Source organism: Diuraphis noxia, unplaced genomic scaffold, assembly GCF_037042655.1.
Source record: "Diuraphis noxia isolate RWA-SAM2 unplaced genomic scaffold, SU_Dnox_SAM2 contig0002, whole genome shotgun sequence".
Lineage (NCBI taxonomy): Eukaryota > Metazoa > Arthropoda > Insecta > Hemiptera > Aphididae > Diuraphis > Diuraphis noxia.
Genome location: NW_028301712.1, coordinates 75,178,925 through 75,201,754, shown reverse-complemented (window position 1 = coordinate 75,201,754; position 22,830 = coordinate 75,178,925). Strand labels below are relative to the sequence as shown.

At 28.3% G+C, this 22,830-nt stretch overlaps 2 protein-coding genes across 3 annotated transcripts; both read right to left on the bottom strand.

Annotated features, from left to right (window-relative positions):
• Nucleotides 1-14,277: 14,277 nt before the first annotated feature.
• On the bottom strand, nt 14,278-22,814 carry Sin1 (SAPK-interacting protein 1). Of its 2 annotated transcripts, XM_015509948.2 has the most exons (9): nt 22,527-22,814; nt 19,683-19,814; nt 19,459-19,581; nt 18,232-18,374; nt 17,991-18,160; nt 17,744-17,920; nt 17,638-17,678; nt 17,431-17,547; nt 14,278-15,539 (listed from the first exon to the last, which is right to left on the bottom strand). In XM_015509948.2, the coding sequence occupies exons 1-9, from the start codon at nt 22,597-22,599 to the stop codon at nt 15,136-15,138; spliced, it is 1,380 nt and encodes a 459-aa protein (XP_015365434.2). In that variant the 5' UTR covers nt 22,600-22,814; the 3' UTR covers nt 14,278-15,135. The 2 variants fall into 2 exon arrangements, with proteins under 2 accessions (XP_015365434.2, XP_089077714.1); XM_089221588.1 differs by lacking the exons at nt 19,459-19,581; nt 19,683-19,814 and having other exon boundaries at nt 22,527-22,813.
• Nucleotides 19,937-22,132, bottom strand: LOC149058917 (GTPase-activating protein skywalker-like). The gene has a single exon (XM_089221587.1). It carries the CDS (start codon nt 21,581-21,583, stop codon nt 19,937-19,939), a length of 1,647 nt encoding a protein of 548 aa, XP_089077713.1. The 5' UTR covers nt 21,584-22,132.
• Nucleotides 22,815-22,830: the final 16 nt, after the last annotated feature.

The following is a 22,830-nucleotide window of genomic DNA, read 5'->3' as shown; positions in this document are numbered from 1 at the left end:
ATTTTTGATTAAATAATATGCAGTTTTCAACAATATTTGTTTGAATATTCAGCATGCTTTAATATATAACTTATTAATTTAAAAAACTTATTAATATCATTAGGATGTAATCAATATCTATTTTAAAATGAGGTTTCTAATATTTCAACTCCTCCCCCCCCCCTTCAAAAAAAAAAAAAAAAAACTATTTAGGTACCGCTACGCCATAATAATATTTTTGCCATTATATTTCGCCAAAAACGATTTTATTTTGTTGTAATATACATATAAGACATCGTTTAAGCCAGAATACTTGATTCATTTTTACCAAATATTTATAATATCTTTTTTCAAGCTTGATATATATAAATCTTAGATCTAAAAAGAAAAACTTTTATGAATTTCTATCTAAGATAATTTGAACATTGCCGTAATTTTTACGTATTAAGAAAATATTTGAACTTTAAATGCTGATAAAAAAAATTGTACATATGTATTTTTATAATTTTTTAATCACTATAAGAATAACTTATGACGAACTTTGTATTAAATTTTCAAGTATTTTTATTGGGCCAAAAAAATTTTATAGACACTTCAAAAGAAAATTTTCAGAAAAATTGAAAATTTCAGTTGTCTATAAATATCTCAAAAAAAGTAAAAATATTTTGAAAATTAAATCATGTAAAGAAAATGTCAATCTAAATAATTTGTGAAATTTTCAAGTATCTACGACTTATACTTTTTGAATAATAACAAAGTTTAAAATCGTTTGAGGATAAATCGTTATCGTTACGCTATTTCGTAAAAATTTAAAACTCAAACGCACTTAAAATTTTTCCTATTATGATGCTTCGAGTTTTCTCTATAACAACTTGAAGGAAAACTAATAGGAAACTTAGTGTAGTATTTTTAATCCTTAGTTATAAACACAAAAACTTTTATGATTTTTCAGCTTCAAAATTACTTGCAAATTTTTGCGTTTTTGACAGATTTCGTGAAAATTTGAACTATAAACGCTTATAAAAAAAAAATTGTGAATAACGATTTTTAATGTTTTTGGCTACAATAAGAACAACTCACAAGGAACCTTATATTAAATTTTCAAGTTTTTTTGGTCGTCCAACATTTTTTTACTGACACTTCAAATCAGTGGTCTATAAATAACTCAAAAAAAGTCAAAATTAAACTGTATATAGATATCACTAACATAAACATTTGGTGAAAATTTCAAGTATTTATAGTGATTAGTTTTTGAATTACAACCATATAAAAAAATCGATTTGGTCGAAAACATGTTTTGCGTAAAAATTCCCATTTTTCTTCCTTTTTTTTTTTTGTTTTTTTCTTGATTTTTTTGAAAACTGTTGAAAAATGTTTACTTTTGACCTCTAAAATGCACCAAGGATATTCACTTTTACATCAGAAACCACCCCCAAAGTTTGAATTTGAAGCATTATTTCGACTAGTTATGCTGTACACAGACACACAAAAAAAAACACACATCATTGTAAAATCAATACATTCATCACTTCGTTCAGAATCTAAAACAAGCAAATTATATTCTATAAAATGTATAAAGGTTGATGATTTTTAGTTTCCTCGCATAAATGTTGTTCTTACTGTAACAGAAAATATGAATACACACTAGCATAATTACACCTGAATACCTTATTTTTGTAGACAGTTGAAGTTCAAATTTTAATGAAATTGGATATTTGTAGTAACAACTTTTCCACTAATTATTTTAGTTATTTCGTTACACATCGTCTCTATTTTGAGTTTTTCGTATATGAAGGTATTACATTATTTTCCCTAATTCAAATTTAGTAGGTCCATTGCAGACATTTTTCTCGACGACTAATTGCATTCGGTACAAACTTTAAAGCAGAGCTATAGTTTCCTAGTTTTTAACTTCACAAATAGACTAATTTTGTTGACAAATTGTATGGAACAACTTATAGATTTTTTTACTTACATTTTAAATTAAACTATTCATGCTTAATTGGTGCAGATTAAAAATTTAATGTTCGTGTCAGAACTTAATTATCAAATATAGTCATCTCTTTATTATTAATACTTCCCTACTTTTAGTCTTTTCACCGTTTATTATAGTTAAAATTACCTACATTAAATACTCTATATGTAATATAATTCCATTCATCTAACTAATATAGGTACCGTATATAATCTCATAAACACTTATATATGAATAAAAGGTTTAGTACATTTACTATACATAGATGTTTTTTTTTTTGTTTTTTACGTAAAAGCACTTTAGTATAGTAGTTTTGAAAGTTTTCTAAAACTCTACTTAGATAAATGGACATGTAATAATCTACATAATATAAATGAAAGTAGACAGGTAACATGTATAATAACCACGCTTAAATTATTTTATAACTATATAAGACTACCGTCAATGCGTTATGTAATACTACTAGTACCTACACATTTAATATAGTGAGTAAAGTTGTCATTTGTCTGAAGGCTTATACTTTTAAAGTGTACACTATATTTAAATTGTATTAAATTTTGAACGTAGAAAGTCATCTATCGTTGGGGATATTTTTGATAGTTTTATATTTAAACAGAAGACCAATGCATATTACTGAGTATAATATTAAGATGTGTATAATAATATTTATTTTTATATAATTTTATGATGATAACAGGTATATAAAATGTCACTCATCAGCATCTCTGATCTATATAGTAAGTGTCCAGTATACCTATCACCATTGATAAATTCACCGATGCATTGAATTTGTTAGATTAGAATTCAATGATAAAGCCATGTTTCTAAAACATATAATTCACGATTTTCATCAAAATTTAAAACTCAAACACGCTTATAAAAAAAAATAAATTTTAAAATATCTTTTAATGTTGTTTTAAGAAAAACTTTTTGGAAACATTATGTTAAATTTTGATGAATTTAAACTCACAAATTAAAATAAAATTATACTATAATTTAGTTGAATAAAAACTAAAAAATATTGACAATTTTAAATACCTCACAATAAACAGCTCAAAAATAGCCAAATTGTTATCATGTATTGAAAATGTATTTATAAACATATATTGACAAGTTCAAGTCCATACAATTATTCATTTTTGAATTCAACAATAAAACCAAATCGACTATGACAAATACAAGTTTTGCGACAAAATATTATTTTATATTTTTTCCCCAATTGAATAGAAAAGATCTCAAAAATTTATTATAAACTTTAATATACTAATAACTAATTAACTAATAATTATAAGCTCAGAAAGTTAATTTTAGCAAGTACTATTTTATTCAAATAATATTGTCTAAATCCTAAAATAATTGATAGAGGAAATTGTGTAAGTACTTGCATACTTAGTTTACACCACATGCGATCTGATTTAAACTGTGAATATTGCATGAAGACTTAAAAAAAAATACAAAAATAATTATTAGGTGCTATATAGGTTAACAGACTTTCTCTCTATATATAATATACATAGATTAATGCTTAAAAAAATTATTCAAAATTTAAATTATTTAATTTATTTAACATAAATAATTTTCGAATATCATAACCATTATCTCTAAATGAAAAAAAAACCATTTTTTAAAATATTTGGATCGTCTCCTAGGAGTCTCACCGCAGTGTCCTCAGGATATTGTTGATAGATTTTCAAAAATAAAAATAATTTGCGCGAAATTCACGTGTCATGTTTGTGCATAATGACAATAGTACTAAAAATCAGGACCAATCTTATACATACAATTTGTATTAGTTTTTTATAGCTCTAAGTTAAATTTGACAGTTGAACATTATAATATTATAATATTTCATCTTTAGTTAAACCAATATATTTAACTCGTATTGAGTTTTTTGAGAACGTTTTAATTCTCGAACCGTATACGTAGGTATTAGATCGAATATTAATCACAATCCAATAAATAAATAAATAACTGATGCGGCCACAACAACTCTTCACTCGCAGTCACCTTCAACTTCATTGCATTGGCAGAACTTCATAACAAAATTAAAAATAAAATAAAAATGTACACTTATTCAAATGTAAATTCTGTAAAGTATAGATGTAAATAATGTAATTTTATTGTTCCCAATGACCGATGTCGCCGAGGGCTTATTCTTAATAATAAAAAAAAAAAACTAAAAAAAACTGATGCATTTTAAAAATATGTAACGTTTTAAATTGATATGGACTTTTAATTTGTATAGTGACCTTGGTTTGATTTATTAATTATACAAATTATAATACACTTAGACTTTAAGGATCTTGAGAGTTTAGATACCTACTAAGAATATTTAATTTTAATTACCTATATTTTGTTTATATAATTGATAAAGATTGTCACAAATTGATGATTTAAGTATACCTACACTATTAATTAGATGCAAAAAATTAAATGATAACTGCGATGTGAAATAAAAAATGTTTTCTCAGAGCGTTGTCCGGTCACCGGTTGGTAGCTGAAAATCTGGAAGATAATTTTTCTCTGTAATAAGCTGTAGAAAAACTAACTAACTCTCCGAAAAATTTGATCATTAGAACACCTCTAAATAATTTATATTTAGTTTTACTTTGACGGTGTTACATTTCAAGCTGCGTATAATAATTAAAATAAAAAAGTCTGCACCTACCTACCTCTCTAAAATTATTAGCAAGATTATTCTAAGGCTAATGTAAAAATTTGTTTACTTAAATATTTTGAAATGTTAAGTGTTACAATAATAGCTTGTATTTAATTTAAAGATTTTAAAAATCAAATTTATTTACTCTATAGAAAAATTCCACACATTGAATCAAATTTATAGATCACACATACGTCATATTATTATACTGTTATGTTAATATCAAAGTCGACTAAAATGTTGTTTTTAGAATGTTATTATCTAAAGACTAAATTAGACAAACTAATTAAAACTGATTTGTTTGTAAATGCTTTAATGGCCACCGAATTAATACACTCTGGCAATAATAATAATACTATTGAAATCTATTTAAAGTATGACGAGCATAATTTACAATATTACAATAATATCAATAGAAAGCTGTTTTATGAAAAACTATAATATCGTATAAAGAGCAATATAATCATATTTGTGAAACACTTTTTGGCTTAGTCGAAATTAAGCTTTATAGTCTTCGTTTTAAATATTAACCTAAGACTAATTATTTTATAAAAGATTATATAATGGAAAAAGGGAGAAATTTAAGTAAATATCGTTTAAGTTGAAATATTAATTTGCACTAATAGGTATCGATATTTTTACGAAAGTTGATCTTAAGGTTTAGGAAAAAGGTTTGTATTTGATGTTATGGACTGATCGTTGACGACATTGGCTACCCTGTAGTCGACAATGTCTAGAGGGAATAGAATAATGCATCGTATTTCCTTACTTAAACAAAAATGCCCGAACTGCACTCGATACAGCAAAAGCCAAAAAGTAATATTCGAATTTTCCTCGATCTGATGATTTCATACAATTTATACACGTTTATTTTGAAAAATATATACCACTACTTAAACTAGCCATACATTTGTTTATGTATATGCAATATTTATAGTAATTAGAATATATTAATATATTATGTAACCTATATGGAAACCTCATGAATAAAAATATAGGTATAATATAATATATCATTCTTAATGAGCTAAAAACTAAATTCATGTGTGAGTTACCATTTAGGTATACATATAGGTTGAAAATATAATCTATAAACACCCTCCAAGTCTCAAAAAATCTATTGATATAGCTTTTATAGAAAAAGCTTCAGTCACTTTCTAGTCTCAAGCTATAATAACAGACAGACAAACGTCAATTTTTAAATTTGTATAAGATAACAAGTTATATCCTTCCGTTTTGCTTCAGTTGAAATATTATATAATATTTTTGATATTTATTCGTTAAAAACTGGAGTTACTTTATAAGAATCTATAGGCTTTAGAGTATAGCGAGGGGCTGAAAAAACAAACTTTTAATACCCTCAGGGTTGCAAGAATCTGTTGATATAACTTTTATTCAAAACGATCTTAAATTTCTAAGTCTATAGCGACAAACAAAGATACATTATTTTATATATGTAAATCGATTTATTAATAAATTCTGAAAAAAATTTACGTGACCAGCAATATTCTGTTATTGTTTATTAATTGTGAAAAAACATAATTTTTTTAAAATTATATCCATATGTACTTATTATAATAAAACAATAAACTCTATACATTAAAAATACATAAATGATATTGATGTTCATTCATAAATAAGTTGTAGGTTTTATGTACAGGTAATTATCGAAACGGGTGCAATTCAAACACCCCACCCGTACCAGCCTATTCGTTTTTAAGAGTGCGATTATATTTGACCAACATAACCTTCTTTTTAAGCTCAAGATCCGAGTGACGAGTGCAATTCTAACATAACCTCTTTGCAGTTTTCACACAGTGAACAATACAACATGCTGGAGATTTAATGACACCGCCGAAACTACTGGCTTTGGAAAAAGGTGTTTGTATCTCTCCGGCCCAGCTGTTTACACTTATATAATAATAGGTACCTACAATTCACGATTTCGCTGGTTATTGATTCTGCCAGATACTTACACCGGTTTATATTAAGTAGATATAGGTACTTAGTACTTACCTATTGATTTTTATGAGTATTAAACTGTTATGAAAATTTGAAAAAACGACCAAAAATTAAATATTAATATACAGAGTGGTTTATTAATAATAACCTAACCAACCCATCATTTCAATAATCAAACGTTTTAAAAAATATTTTTTTTACATAATTGTAAGAAATTTAAAACTTAAAACGATTTAAATTTTTAAATTTGAAGTACACATAAAGGCCATATTTTCAAATTCTTGAGGCTTTTGTACATCTTAAGGAAAGCCATGTAGAGATGTAAATAAGCTTCGGTTTTTCAAATGATGATGACCTTCCTTTCCTTTGCTACTGTAAATTATTTGGTGAATAATTTTACTGAAAATGTTAACGTACCAAAATCAAAGTTCTTAGATAAATAGTTTCTGAGCTATAATGAACTATTCTAAGTTCAAAAAACTAAAAATACTATAGTGAGTTGAGCATTTTAATGCCTAATTGATATAAGTCTATCACCATTTATGATTTGTAAAATTGGTCCAACTATAATAAACAGTACATCGAATATTTCTACAATTATATATATTTTATATTTTTGTAACACCATTAATTTTTAAGGGCTATTATATTCAGTATATCATTTCAGAGATTGAGAAACTAATCATCTGAATTTAAAATTAGGTATGTCGTATGAGCATCAGAATGTTCAAAAATATATTCACTAAATAATGTATAGCAAAAAAAAAAAATTTTCAAAAATAAAAAATTTTATCGCCGCAGGATACTCATTAAGACTTAAATAGTAACATACAAACAATTTCGATAATTTGAAAAATGATATTAAGCGTATACAAAAAAATTCTTAGTATTAAAATATGAATAAATCATTAATAACTCAAGTTAAAATGGGAGTGTACGTGCTCGATGAATCACCCTGTATATTGTTTGGCACAATGTAGCTTAGCAGGCAACTAATCATAAAAGGTTGTATAATTTTATCTAGTGAAAAAGTGCTTAACGAATCATTTTCTGTAAGATGACTGATTACCATTGAAGTACAGCGTTGTGATATGCGGATACCAATTTTATCAATTACCACCTATTTTAAGTAGGTAGGTTATATACTTATATGGTTGATGAACTGATGTACGCTATTGCAATATAATACGCATTATTATAATATTATATTTTTTTATGGTTTTTTTTTAATCTTTAAACAATGTTCCTACCGAAATGCACCGGTTTGGTAATATGTAATACGAACGATACAACTCTCGAAATCACTGCAAATAATTGTAGCTCTTATATGTATACCTAACGCTCTACAATTATTCTTAAAAAATTGATTATGGTAAAATAATTACTACTACATTATACCTATATGGCTATATATTACACACACGGCACAGCTGGTATATTAATAATAGTTAAAGGGAAAATGACTTTGCAAATGGTTTTTGTCACGGATATCAGCTGACTACATCTTTGACCAACATGATTTTGCGAAGACCTCCTTATACAAAAACACACCTGCAACCTGCAGTTGAAATGTTTTATAGTCTTTTCATTTTTGGATTTATATAATAATTATATTATTATCATCATTTAAATGGATAAAAATCACGTTGATCGACTGATCATGTAATATTATAGTACCTACATAATAATATTGTCATTGGTTATCTTTAATATTATACTACGGACTACAGACTACAGAGTAATGGTAATTATTCGAGTTTACAATTATCAAATAATATGTCAGGACTTATTACCTAAATTGTCTAGTAATCTATAATCATCAGTAGGTTATTAAGTTGTTTTTATCTTGCATACATTATTTGCGTGCATGATGTGGCCTATCAACATAGTAATGTAATAATGTTTGTTATTCCTTTTACTTATTAAACTCTGATCTTTCTAATCGTATTAAAACATTTTGAATTAAACTATCATATTATCCATACAAGACGATCGTTTCGATGAGTTATAAAAATAAGAATTGTCTTAAATTAAATATTCCAATATTAGTAATAATGAATACCTACACATTGCCTATACAGTATCATTAAAATAAAAATTATTTATTTACAAAAATGTAAACAAAATTAGCTATAATATTTTATTCGATAATTCTCCTTCTATATTTATCATACCTGGATCGTTGACATTTGTTTGAGCCACAGTAGACTCCAATGTATGTTTTGATCCTCCTAATATTTAACCTCTTATAAGGTTCAAGCACAATATTAAAACATGTAAGGGTACTAAAATGTAAAATGGAGGGGGGGCGATGTCCCCCTAGGCCCAAAGGCATCGCAGAAATATAGCAAAATAAAAAATCTCTGATAACACAATACATATTTGTTTTTATTTTTATAAGTAGTAAAAAAATTAATATTAACTAAAGTAGCACCCCCTCCATGTGTGGGGCCAAACACTGATTACTTACGCCGATGTACCTACTACAATAATAAATTATAACGATCATTGGCATTTCGATTAGTCTGTATTATGTAATATATAAATGTATAGTAATTACTTATTAGTAGTACTACAGGCTAAAGTTCAAACTTGCCTACTATTACTTTAACGTAAACTGCTCAAGAAAACAATTCGGGCATGATTTTCATTTGAAGTACCTATCAAGTATAGATAGTCCGCTCAGGCGAGTACCTAGTGTTATCGTTTTAAATACGAATGCGATTAAAATGACCTACATCGTGACGCGCGTATAAGGAAGTAATATTCTAATAACTAATAGTAAATGTTTACTATTTCTGAGTTCTAATCATAACCTATTACACCCGCCTATGAAAATCTGCTGTAGCTCGTAGACAATGATGCCATTCTTTGATAAATTCTTATGACTATTCGACTAATCAGCACAAAATTATGACTGAAATCCGAATACCGAGCACGGGCAATAATAGGTAGGTGAGCTTATATGGTTATCATACTTTTAACAGTATTGACTATTGATGTACCTACGTATTGACTAGTGATTTGAAGAAAAAAAATCCCCATCTAAAAATTAAGGCATAATGCGACGAGCACGTTAAATCTAAATGATTTATAAGAATTATAGTTTAAATTATAATAATCATGTATTAATATCACATGCTATGAACAAAAAAAAATTAGGAACAAAATTAATTGTAATAAAGCACGATTAAACACAATATATGATTACCACACAATTGTTATGATGTTGGCGCAACATTGTGTTGTGCTAACAACGGCTAACGGTTAACCTCACTTTTATATAAATTTATTATGTATCATTCAGTTTTTGTAAATTGTAAGTACCGACGTTACGATATTAAAGAAAATGAATTACTAAGTTTTGGTCATTGTTTTCTCACGATACTACAAATGGCGACAAAGATGGGATCGGGCTTCAGTCTCGGCAGGAGTAAGTCTATCAGTTAAACGTCTCACACGAATGATATTTCGCACAAGCCCTGAAAAAGCCTCGAGAGGACCAATAATAATCTAATTTAATTCAGAATAAAAATGTGCATAGAAATCGTCACACAAAGCATGGAACTCATTGAAAGCCCTTAAGTCTTGGAGTGACAAGTCATATCCTCTATAAGCACTTTCAAATATCGAACGGGCCAATGGGTGAATGCTTGCACTTTCTACGACTAATCTCAATACATGTTTCGATTTCACTTTCGCGGTTGCAATTCTTTGATCGTTTTTCACTCTATCAGAAACAGTTCTGGACATCGAAATAACTCTTTGCACTTCCTGAGAGATAACGCTTTCAATAATAGGCTGTTTCACTATACGTTGAGGGGGATCAAAATCATCCGGAAGTTGTTTGAAAAATTTAAATGAAGAGTCGCTGTTTATATTAATTAGTTCTGAGTTATTATCATAATCATCCAATTGTCCAATGTGGTTGTTCACGGCTAGAGCATTCAAAGCTTCATCTGTTAATCTAAAACCAGATTCAACATTAAACGTGGACATATACCTTATCAACTTAGCAAGACACTCCAGATATTTGATTCGCAGCTGTATGAAAAAACCCATCATTCGCATTGAAGCCTTAGCATTTAAATGTGACTCTACTCATTAAGACCTCGCATAACTGCAGCCCAAATCGGAATCGTCATTGTATCACCAATAATTGGCACTATCGAAATATGACGTAACATCTCCATACCGCGGTAGGTACTCTATAGTCTATTCAGTCCATCATACAACGAATTTTCAATCGATCGAAAGTCGTCACACTGCATATTTAGCCATCTCGTACACTTTCGTCTTCGACTGAAGCAATGTCAGACCAAACGCTATCTCGAACAGCCACCTGATGTCCTCGTGGAGAATACGTTAACGTTAAGGGAGTTTCTAAATTGAAGCGCTGATAACCTAACTTAACTAACCACTCTGAAAGAACAAGATCAGCCTGATACGCGGCGTTCTTCGTAATTTTTCGCGAGAGTAACGAACTTGAGAGTAACAACTTCGCACATAAGGCAGCGCAAAACATCGACACCAGGAGGAGCCGTGAAGCTATGTGTGTATATGATATTGAGTTGTACTTGAACAGGAATGGACATGCTTAAAACTATTCTCTGAAAGTCATTGTAATTTGAACTATTCGGTGAGGCACTCACAATTGTGTTCATTCCATCAGATGACATTGTTAAGGACAACGCTGCGGATGAGCTACTGATATCAACAACCGAAAGACGCATCTCGGGATACGAAAATTGACTTCCATACATCACACTAATGTAATTCGAATTCGGTGGAGCAGAGGCAAAATGCGCAGACTTGAACATCGTAACCAAAAAGAACTAGTCGTTCCAAACACCGAATTCATCGCTATGAGCTGCAATTTATCCTGTTTTTTCTGTACAAATCTGTCAACTCACAATCTTGAATCTAATATCATATCCAGGATCGCCCTGACACAAGAACCGCTGAAATACCTATGTACCTAATTGTTATTGACAATTGATTTCAAAATTAAAAAACTCAACAAACATCCCATTGTTGTATAGCACCACAACTAACCGACATACCTAACCTTTGCGTAAGTTAAATTTACCCATTGTTTATTTTAGTACATTTATATACCTACCTATTTAAACATATTTGAATTAAAATTTTAAATCTGACAATTTTAACACGAAAATGTAATGGGGGGTAAACATTTTTCCTTTCTGTTAATGATTCTGCCATTCTAAAAGTTGAATAATATAAAATCAAAAATTTTAATAACCGGCAACCACTGGAATATTGTACCTGCTTCTAATTACTGCAACACTAATGCAAAATCTTTCAAAATAAATCATTTTTACGAGCACTTAATATTTTGAGTCCTAAAATAATATTTTGTTCACTCACAGTTCAGAATCTAAAATATAATTAGCTGTAAGTAGTGCATCAAATAGGTTAGTACTATGTAAGTTTTATAATACAGTAGAAACTCGATTAACCGTCAGTTTCTGTTATCCGTCAAAAAAAAAAGTTAATTATGCAATCGCAATAAAATCGTCGCGGTACCTAACAACGCGACGACTGTCGGTGCATATAAAAATAGTTCATAATATCAATGCAATAAACTATTTTCAATGTCGCCAGTGAATTGGCTGATCTGACTGTACCAAACCTAAAGAATGGGTGAAATAAACTATGGCCTGAAATAACACCGTTCGAATCTGAAGAATCTGATACTGTTAGTGTAGAAGAAATTATGCAGCTTTGTAATGAACTGAATAGCGAAATATTATCAACGAAAGAAATAAGGGATTGATTGGAAAGGGATAAACAGGATATTATGAAGTATTTTAAATTTTAAATGTCGATCAAATTATTTACCGTTGACGAAGAAGTTGATGACAACGTCGAAGATTCAGTGCTTGACTTAAAACCATCAACTAGGCACGCAGAATATAGGGGCAATATTATCAAAATGCATTGATTGGTTGGAGGTACAAGAGGAGGCAAATGTAACACAGGTCTCATTTCTTCGTAAAATACGAAATAAATAGCCGCTCAAAAAGCTCGTGCCTCAAAAAAACAGAAGAAGATGACGGTTGTTTAATATTTTTTAGAAAGGTTTTCTTGTATGTTATGTATTCTTGTATCTTCTATGTTATTACATATTATTTATTATTTATTACTATTTTATTATTTATTATTTATTTTATTGTTATTTTTTTTTTTTTTAATTTGCCTTTTAATAAAAAATAATTATTTTATTATTATTATATATTTTAATATATTTGTCAAAAAATTACGTAGTAAAATATTTTCGTTTTTTGAAAAATAGTTTTGTATCATTATATTTCTGTTAACCGTCTATTCAATTAACGGGTCTAGGACATTTTGACACGGCTGTTTCGGCACGAAGACATATCGGTGCTGGCCATTACTAATGTCTACTAGAATCATAACAAAAAAAATGTTAAATAATACTATGTTATTACAGATTTTAGTATATTATTATGAATTATTTATGTGTTATAAGTTAAAACGAATGCAATCTAAACTTAATCTTATGATGTTCAATAAATTATTTTATAATAACAGAAATTTAATCCGTTATTATACATAAAATAACTTTAAAATAATAATTTGTAAAAACAAATATTGAAAAACATTTTGATATTATTTGGATGATACTCTTATGGTTCTGTAAATAAAATAATATAAATTGGGAATACCAATTTAGTTTAAGTTAAAATGTATTTAATTTTCTTTAAGTCATATCCAATAACAAGCAAAATTTGTAAAAATGCTTCTATCACTTTGGAAAGAATGAAAGGCTGTTCATAAATACATAATTGATAAAAAAATAAAATATGAATGTATTTAAATATTTAAAATACTATTTAAAGTAGGACTAATAACAATTATTTAGCTTACATCAAAAGTGACTTGATTCAATCGTCTTAAAATTTTTTACTTTAAATAGTTAGAAAAATATTAATAAATTCAACATCTTTATTTTATTTCAATTTAAGCATATTTTATAATTTTGTATTGCACATAAATCCTAGCCCTAATTATAAGCAATAATTATAGAAATAAAATATTGACTATCTAATCAATGCTGTTAAGCATAAACCACTTATCATTTTAATTTATCTATATTTAGTTTTTTAGTAGATAACAATTATGAAAATATTTGCTATAACTTGCTTTATAATTAATGACCTTTGTATAGACCATACTCAAATTATGTCAGACACTTCATAAAAGCCATGGAAGATCTACACACAATTTCAGAGTGGAACACTACATAGGAAACATATACTTTTTGAATGGTCACAACATGCTATATTAAAACATAAACAATAACAATCAGAGACCCTCAGACCTACACCAAATGTATTTAACAAACTAATACATTTTATTAATGAAACAGAACACCTTTAGCTAATGCAATGTAATTCATATACATTTAAATGCAAATAATTATATAATTATATGGACTTATTGACTTACTAACCATATGGGTGTTAAAAACTATGTGCAAAAAAAAACTTATGTTCTTTCTAAAATCCAAACATTAATTTTCTTCTTCTGTTATCTAGCAATAATACGAAGAATACAACATTGTTGAATTATGTTTAATATAACAAACAGTTATGGGACCATTGATAGTATCTGTTGTAGAAGGACTTGTCTTTTTTCATTTAAACTCACATACATATCAATTTAATGGGTAAATATTGTATTTATGGAAAAAAAAAAGTGATAATAAATATTAATACATGACGGTAGTAAGGTATAGACATACACATTACACATACATAATAATAATAAAGTAACATTATTGTTGTTGGTCACATAAAAGTACCTCTGTACTTGTTTGTATTCAATGTCTTGACATGACGTAATCACACAATTCGTTGCTGTGATCAACGATACTGTGACATAGAAGTACATATGTAGTTAATTATACTTGAGCTTGAACTAACATTGTTATTTGTTATCAAGGTATTGAGAAGAAATATTACTAACCTAATTAGTAACGAAAATGTCCATAATAGATAAAATATTAAATATTTAAAATGCACTAGAATACCCATCTTTATGTCGGAACATAATCATATAGACTGTTAAGAGAGGTATTGTATAATAGTATTTTTTAAATCAGGTTTCACTGAATTTTTGTTCAATTATAAAATATAAACATTTATTTAATTTTTATTTATATTAATGATATTAACGATTTTATAATAAATATTGTTTATAATTTCAATCAAATGAACAATGACAGTGATAGTTCTAAATAGTATATACAATAATTTTGGAATTAAACTGTCAATTTATAAATAACTCTTAAAAATGTAATTACAATTATAATAAATGTCACAGGAATTGCAAGTGTTTTTTATATATAAAAATATAATTTTATAGAATAAGAAAATTAATTACAATAACACATTTTTAAGAAAATTATATCTCGTATCCATTAATGACTTTTCAGCACAAAAAAAAAAAACAATTCTTAAAACATAACACATGATACCCAATAAAAGTATCTTTAAAAAAATAGTTACTAACTTTATCTCGGACCAAGATGAAAGCTTCTTCTGCGATGTGACTTACGTTCACGTAATGAAATATATTCCTGTCTTCTTACACTACATCTGAGTTCTAAAATATTATTAATTTTTTGTACGATATCTTCAGCTACTTTTTGTTCTGCTTCAAAATCATGGTGTTTGAAATTACTCCAAACAGCAGTTCCTTGTTGACTAGGGGCACTATCTCCAATACTAGAAGTTAATGCTGTACTATCATATACAAGTCTTAAGACAGCACGATTGTTGGATTTTGTTTCTGTAAGATCACATGCTACAACACAATCCATGTCATATGTAGCTGGCTTTTGTTTTGTCCATGGAAATTTAGAGCTAGATCTTTGCTTTACAACTGGATCCAATTCTATTTTTTGACCAGATATACCTAATGAAAGCAAAAATATAATGTTTATTACAAACTATTAAAAATGTTTACTCAGCTTTTGTACATGTGTCTATTTAAAAATAAGTTAAGAAGCAAGAATTTTAGGGGTTTTAAAATTATTTTTATGTGATTGTCATTACTTGCAGCAAAAATTGAATATAATATTCTAAATTGCAGTTTTATGCAATACCTAAATTATTTCATAGGTTAATCTTTTTAATAATTAAAAAATTTTTACTGCCACTCTGAAAAAATAGTACACATGTGATTATCACTATCCATTTAAATTATCATATTCTATACATGAAATATATTTTTAAATACTTTGAATCTATTTAAGCTATTTGTTTTTCAAGACAGTTGTATGTTTAAAAAAAATGTATTTTCAATATAGGTATGCGAGGTGATTGTCCAAGCATGCTAACCTCCATTTTTCTTTAATAAAGCAGTTATTCAAAATCTGATTTTTAGAATCATTAAATATACCTACTTGATGACCATATTTTCTAATTCTTGAGATTTTTATATACCACTTAAGGTATGTCCTGTGGTGATACAAACTTTTGTTTTCAAATGAGAACCCCAAATTGTTACCATACATTTTTAGTGGATAATTTTTTGAGAATTTTTATGTATTGCAATCAAAATTCAAATTAGTAGTTTTTTGAGTTATTTAACTTTGCGTTCTAAGGATAAAGGATCCATGGTGGATTTGAAAATATTAATCATTAATATTAATTCATAAGCATAAATAATTTGTCAAAACAACTTAAGTATCATAAATAAATATTAGTATGTGTATTTTATACTTTTGTAAAATGATTTTTAAGGACTATTTTCCTTAGTACAATTTAATAACTAAGAAACTACTCATTCAAATTTTTAATTAGGTATATAAAAATTTAAAAAAAAAAAAAATTATCTACTAAATAATTTATAGTAAAAAAGGGGGGGTTTTTATTTGAAGAACAGAAGTTTGTATCGCCACAGGACACTTCTTAATGGTACAAAAAATCTCAACAATTAGAATTTGAATAAATTGATTATTAAAGGAAAACATGGAGGTGAGTATGATATGTGAATCATCCTGTATAAGTTGGTGATGCTCAGATAAGTCAGATATGCAGACAATAAATTGTAGACTACGATCATATATGTACACTGCTTATTCGAGCAGCAATAAAAACAAAGTGGACAAGTGGGTCTACTAACTGTTCTTCTGCACAGTAGTTTTTGAATATATAATTGCAATGGATGTGTTACACATTTGAATTCAATGATAAATCATTGTAGACCAAAAACGCAATTCTGAGTAGTCATTGTACAACACTCCCATAAATAATTTTTGTATAAATAGCATAATTTCCTGGGGAACTTTTTTGTTGATAAAGATAGATAAAATGTTGGTGAATTTATAATTAAAACTTCTAATGTTAGCTATGAATATAAAAGCGATTATGAATTTCTAACTGAAAAATTTCATTTGGGTATAAATAGTTTAAAAAGAGTCAAAATAGTTTGAAATAAAATTATAACATAGGTATATATTAGTTGATGATTTTAAGTGTCTAGGTTAATTTTTTTAGAATTATAAAAAATTAGCAAAAGTTACAGGAATTTGTCAATTAACAGCTGAATATCAAACAGGGTAAAAACTTTAAATTTTTTCGGTCTTAAAATATTACGATATGGCTTATTATAGATACAATAACTACAATACATATTTTACTATGCAATCTACATAATACGTAGATCCCATAATATGTAGAAAAATGTTGTTATACCACATATTCGAGCGGGTTGTAAATAGAACTTTGATTTTATGGTCTAGGAGCTTGAAAATGTTGTTAATTTAAAAATGTTAAAACAAGGTTAAATATTTATTACTTACCTAAATGTATTTCTATTTTTGCTCTAACTTTATTCAAGATATTCACATGGTATAATTGGTATAAGGGCGCTTCAATAGCAAGAAGTTTATTTAACTCTCCTTCTAGTTGTTGTTGAGCTAGATGAAATAACAAACAATACATTTATAAAGAGAAAAGAATGATACTAGTTGTCTTTTAAATAAAAGATTTAAAGCAAATATTCTTACCTTTAGTGTTTACATTTTCACATAAGACAGAATTTCCTTCCCTAAAACATGAATGTGTTTCAATAATAATACATACACAAATTTAGTTTCTACAAAATCATCTTACTGTGATGTAGGGGAATGATTTGAAGTAACTGGCGCTAATTTACTGTCACGTTCAACAATAGCTAAGAACCCAAATCCAAATTTAGCAACGGTCTCTTTCGAGTCTAAACATGGAAAGTCAAAATCAACCTCACCATCATCTTCTGCTATGTATAGAGCATAACAATCCACACTATCCCTAATTATTAAACAAATTTAAATATTATTTTTTTTTAATTTTGTATGATTCTAATATAAATATATATTACTTTAAGGTGCAATCTGGATATTCAATAGTACATTTCCAGCAAACTAATCCAATTAGATCGTGTACTTTTGCAGTGGCTATAATTGATACTTGCATAGGATAGTTACGACGTTCTAAATTTAGCATAGTTATAAATATGCCATACTTCCGAGTGGCTTCTCCTAGCTGAGCCTAAAGACATTTTAAATATTAAATATAATACACTATTTTATAAAACAAATGATAAAAATGTGTGTATTTACATTTCCGTCATATTTAGAATATTCTCGAAATGGATTCATAGGTAGATATGGACAAGCTTTCAATAACTTAGATAATTCAGAAACATAATTCTTTTTTTGGAGACTGAGGTCTTTTTTAGGAAATAATTCAGCTTTTTCTTCATCTAAATGTTTAAAAGTCATTATTAACAATATTATTATAATAAATAAAATATGTAAGAAAAAGTATATTTAAAAGGTTAATAATTTATTATAAATTAATACGAATAAAGTTATAGACATTTCATCACTTCTGTACCACTTATTTGTATTTCAACATTATTCGTTTTATTATTAATAACTAATTTTGAATCATATAATATATAAACATTATACTTTATATAGGTATAGGCAGTGTTGGGTAGTAACGTAACGAAAGTAACGCGTTACTGTAACGGCGTTACTTTGCTTGTAACGCGTTATGGAATTTCATTAGAATTGTTTCCAAGTAACGAAAATGTAATGAAAATTACTTCTCATAAGTAATTTCTATTGAATAACGCATTGCAGTTTCGAATTATTAAGTACCTACATTTTGCAAATTAAAAAAAAATTATGTCTATAATGCGGGTATTATTATGTTTACCAATCTAGTATAGTAATATACTATATATATTTCTTAAAGCTCCTTATACAGCTGATCTCACAATTTTGAATTCATTGACATTAGTAAAGAATATTTTTATAGAATACAACACAGCTTTACCATCCAGTGCTTCTGTAGAGCGATTAATTTGTGTTTCAAGGGACATTTGTTCTAAAAAAAGGTTGCGTATGAGTGACAAAAACTTTGAAGATACACTATTGTGTAAAGTTAATTTAAAACATAAATAAATATAAAATAATAATATTGTATTATATTGATTTTTTTTTTCAAATTATATCTATTTAGTATAGGTAATGTATTTCTAGTAACATTATTGCCAGGCACAATGATAATATTGTTAAGAAATATTAAATAATAAAAAATATTATTTTTTTTTGTATTGAGAAAGTAATGAGTTACTTTTCGATTTGAAAAATAAAGCGATTTCATTACAATTTTATTAGAGTAACGAATAAAGTAACTTTATTACATTTCTCTTTAAGTAACGAGTAAAGTAACTTTAATACTTTTTAAAAATAATTTACCCAACACTGGGTATAGGTATATACTATATTCTATGTATTAATCTATTTGACTGTATTTGCTATTTCTATTTGTAATACCTGTAAGGGAAACAGGTGTTATTTCCCATTTTACATGGCGCACATTAGCAGATTTTATCATATTTCTTTGCAGACGTTCTAACTGAACTGATGTATGAGATCGTTGACGTCGAACTCCAAATTCTTAAAAAATATAAACTAATTAATAAATAACTAAACAAACAGAAAATAATAGGTACTATTTTAGATTCTGAGCAGGGCGATAAATGTTTTTTTTATTTTACCAGTGTGAATATCAAGTGATTCTGCCAATTCTTCTTCTTCTTCATTATCTTCAATTCCTGGATATGTGTCATATTTTGAAGTGGATATTGTTTGAAGTACATTTTCTCCACCCATAACCACCTCGCTAATACCTATAAATAATGTTGTATAAACAAACATCCAAATTTATAAATAAAATGTAATTACTAAAATATGAACATAAAGAAACCTTGAATAGAATAATGTTTAGTATACAATCATGGTCACCAACTCTTCACAGCATTGCACCTCCAAAACCATAAACTTCCAACACTTTGATTTCAAAATCTTTCCCAGGGCAAAGTGGTGGATTATTGAATGTTGAGCAGCTATCTGATTTTCCAAATCTTATATTTTCATCCATCCAAATAGCTTGACCATCACCACCACCAATAGTTATCATTTTAGAATCAGCAGCCATAAAAAGTTCATTTGAATGACAAACATTATCATTTTCCATACCAACCCATGGATACTTTGATCTTTCAGGAAACAAGCTAAATAGAAATGTTTCTCCTGTTCCAAAATATGCTGTCCTGTTTCCTCTATCATCTTTTCTATTCCTCTCTAGCCATTTAGTTGAGCAATAAGCACCAAACACATCATCAGAACAAGTTTTAATAATTAACAATGTCGGTTCATGCTGTTCGACTCTAAAATAGAATGTGGTCAAGCTGCATCCATGCTCTTCTGTAGTGTATAATAAAATTGGTTGATACATGGTAATTCGCATTGGTAACCATGACCACAATGTAAAAAGTTCTCGTGTACTAAGTGTATGTGACAAAAGTTGAATATTTACTTGAGATTGACTGGTGGGTAAGTTTTCACTCGATCGAGATCTTATCAATTGATGGGAATTTGATACAATGGCTTTTGATTTCATTGACATTTCAGTTTTAACAAAAACTCTATGTAAATATGCAGAACTTAATGCTCGAATATTAAATGCTATTTTTAACAATTTATTAGGACTAACAGGCATTTGTCTACAAAAATTCATTAAAGTAGCTTCTAATCCATTATTAAGAGCTTCTAAAGCCCAAGGAGAATTTCTTTTACTAGAATTTTTATGAAAAAGCTTTAATATAGCCATGGCAATCCTATATAACACTTTAATACCTTCATGTAAATAACAGTCCATTACTCTTACAATGTGATGAAATGGAAGGCCTTGAAAAATCCACCACATCCAATCAGTATATACATGTTCTATTTTGGTTGCTGAACAAAATTTTGTTAGATTAATTGAAGCACTACTCGCGTATTTCCTTGTAACTCGCATAACAGTTCTCCATGTAACTTCATATAATGACTTTGTTTGTGTCATAAAAACTAGTCGTTTTGAAGATACAAGACTAGTCAAACTATTATAACATTCTTCTTCAGGCATGAAATGTAAAAATAATGAGACTAACGAATATATTGCAGGACTATAAGTAATATCAGGACATGCAAACCCAAGTACACATACTACTCGATCAGCAACTTCTTTACCAACAGCAGTTAAATGATAAATATGTCTATGTTTGGAATCAACAAAAGGTGGTAATATACTAGTTTTATCTGGTAATTCTTTAGTACCAAATAATTGGACGACTAGATCCCAATAAAAACCTTCAGTCATATTATTGTTATTGTGTTGTTTACACAGTGCCGACCATAGTTGAGAGCGAATCATGTTATCGGCAGGCCAATGATGGCTACGTAATAGTTTTTTTACTTCCTTGTGTCGTCCATTGGTAATGAGATGTTGGATTTCACTAAATGTCTTGTTTGGCTGCTTTTTTGTAATTGTGCATTCCGGAATAAGAAATGGAATACTGTCGACATTGACGAGCGATTGGAATGGCTGGTAATCGAGATCATTGATAATGACCATGATTTCTTCTCTGTTACAGTTATAAAACCCAAAATTAAATATTGGGTGTGCGCGAAAATTCAATAGTAGGTAGGTATACTAAATTAAATTTAAAATAAGTATTACAAAAAAAAAAAATAATGAAAAAAAAACCGATGAAGTTAAAACATTGCTTTATACCACTTGTAATGATGAACGTTGGAAAACAATTCACGAGATAAGATAAAAAAAAATGACATTAAAACGTTACATCGGACTATTCACTGATCACCGGATTGTTGTTTACTTGCACTGATTGAATTCTGTACCTGGGCGGTCCAGATTTTAAGTATAATATTATTATGTACGATTTCAGTTTGGGTAGATGACGACGACGACGACGATCATTGAATGGTACAGAATAATAAAAACATTAACAACCGACAGTAATAGAATATAATAAACTGTAGTTCATTCGAATAATTAGCGGATAAACGTAAAAAAAAAAAAATATGGCGTAAAAAATGGAATACGGAACACGGCGAGGAATTTATTTCTAGGCAATTACCTAGTCTTCTTTTTTTTTATTTTAAACGCTAGAAAAAACTTTCGTTGAAAAAAATTTTCTCCAGATAACCATGCCCCACCCTTGGACACCTTGATAGTAGACAGTGTTACCTGCTCGAATGGTTTTGCTCCGTAAACATAAACGCGTTTTATACGTCCCATACCTACCTAGTCGGTCTGTTTGTTTTCATCGCGGTCGTTGGCACATTGACTAATGACTTTATTTCTACACATTTCTACCTACCTACGTCCTACCTACTAACTTTACTGGCTACCTATAATGATAAAAAAAAATAATATGCGATACGACAATAATAGTATAGTCAATAACAGTGTGTTCGCAATAAAATATCGACTTGTCGGCCGGTCGTACCCTTTGATTATGGTAATAATATTAATTATTAATTGTAATGATTACCTGTGTCATCGGACGATATGAACGAGTTTCTGATGTGAGAGAGAAGCCAATGTTTGCTGTCGTAGAGTGCCATTTGTTCAGGCCACCGAACGGTGTACAAGAGCGGTGAAAAATTCGCCGACGTCCGTCATTAGAGTCTTTCCAGTCTTCTTGCAGCCGGGCCCGGTCAACCGCGGTGTAAATAGTATGTGAATATGCGATTTACTTCGATTTTGCCAACCGTACCAAACCGATCCAAAAATCAAAACATACCCACACTAATACAACTTTTTTAAAAGTGTATCGTGATAAGGCTGGCACGATA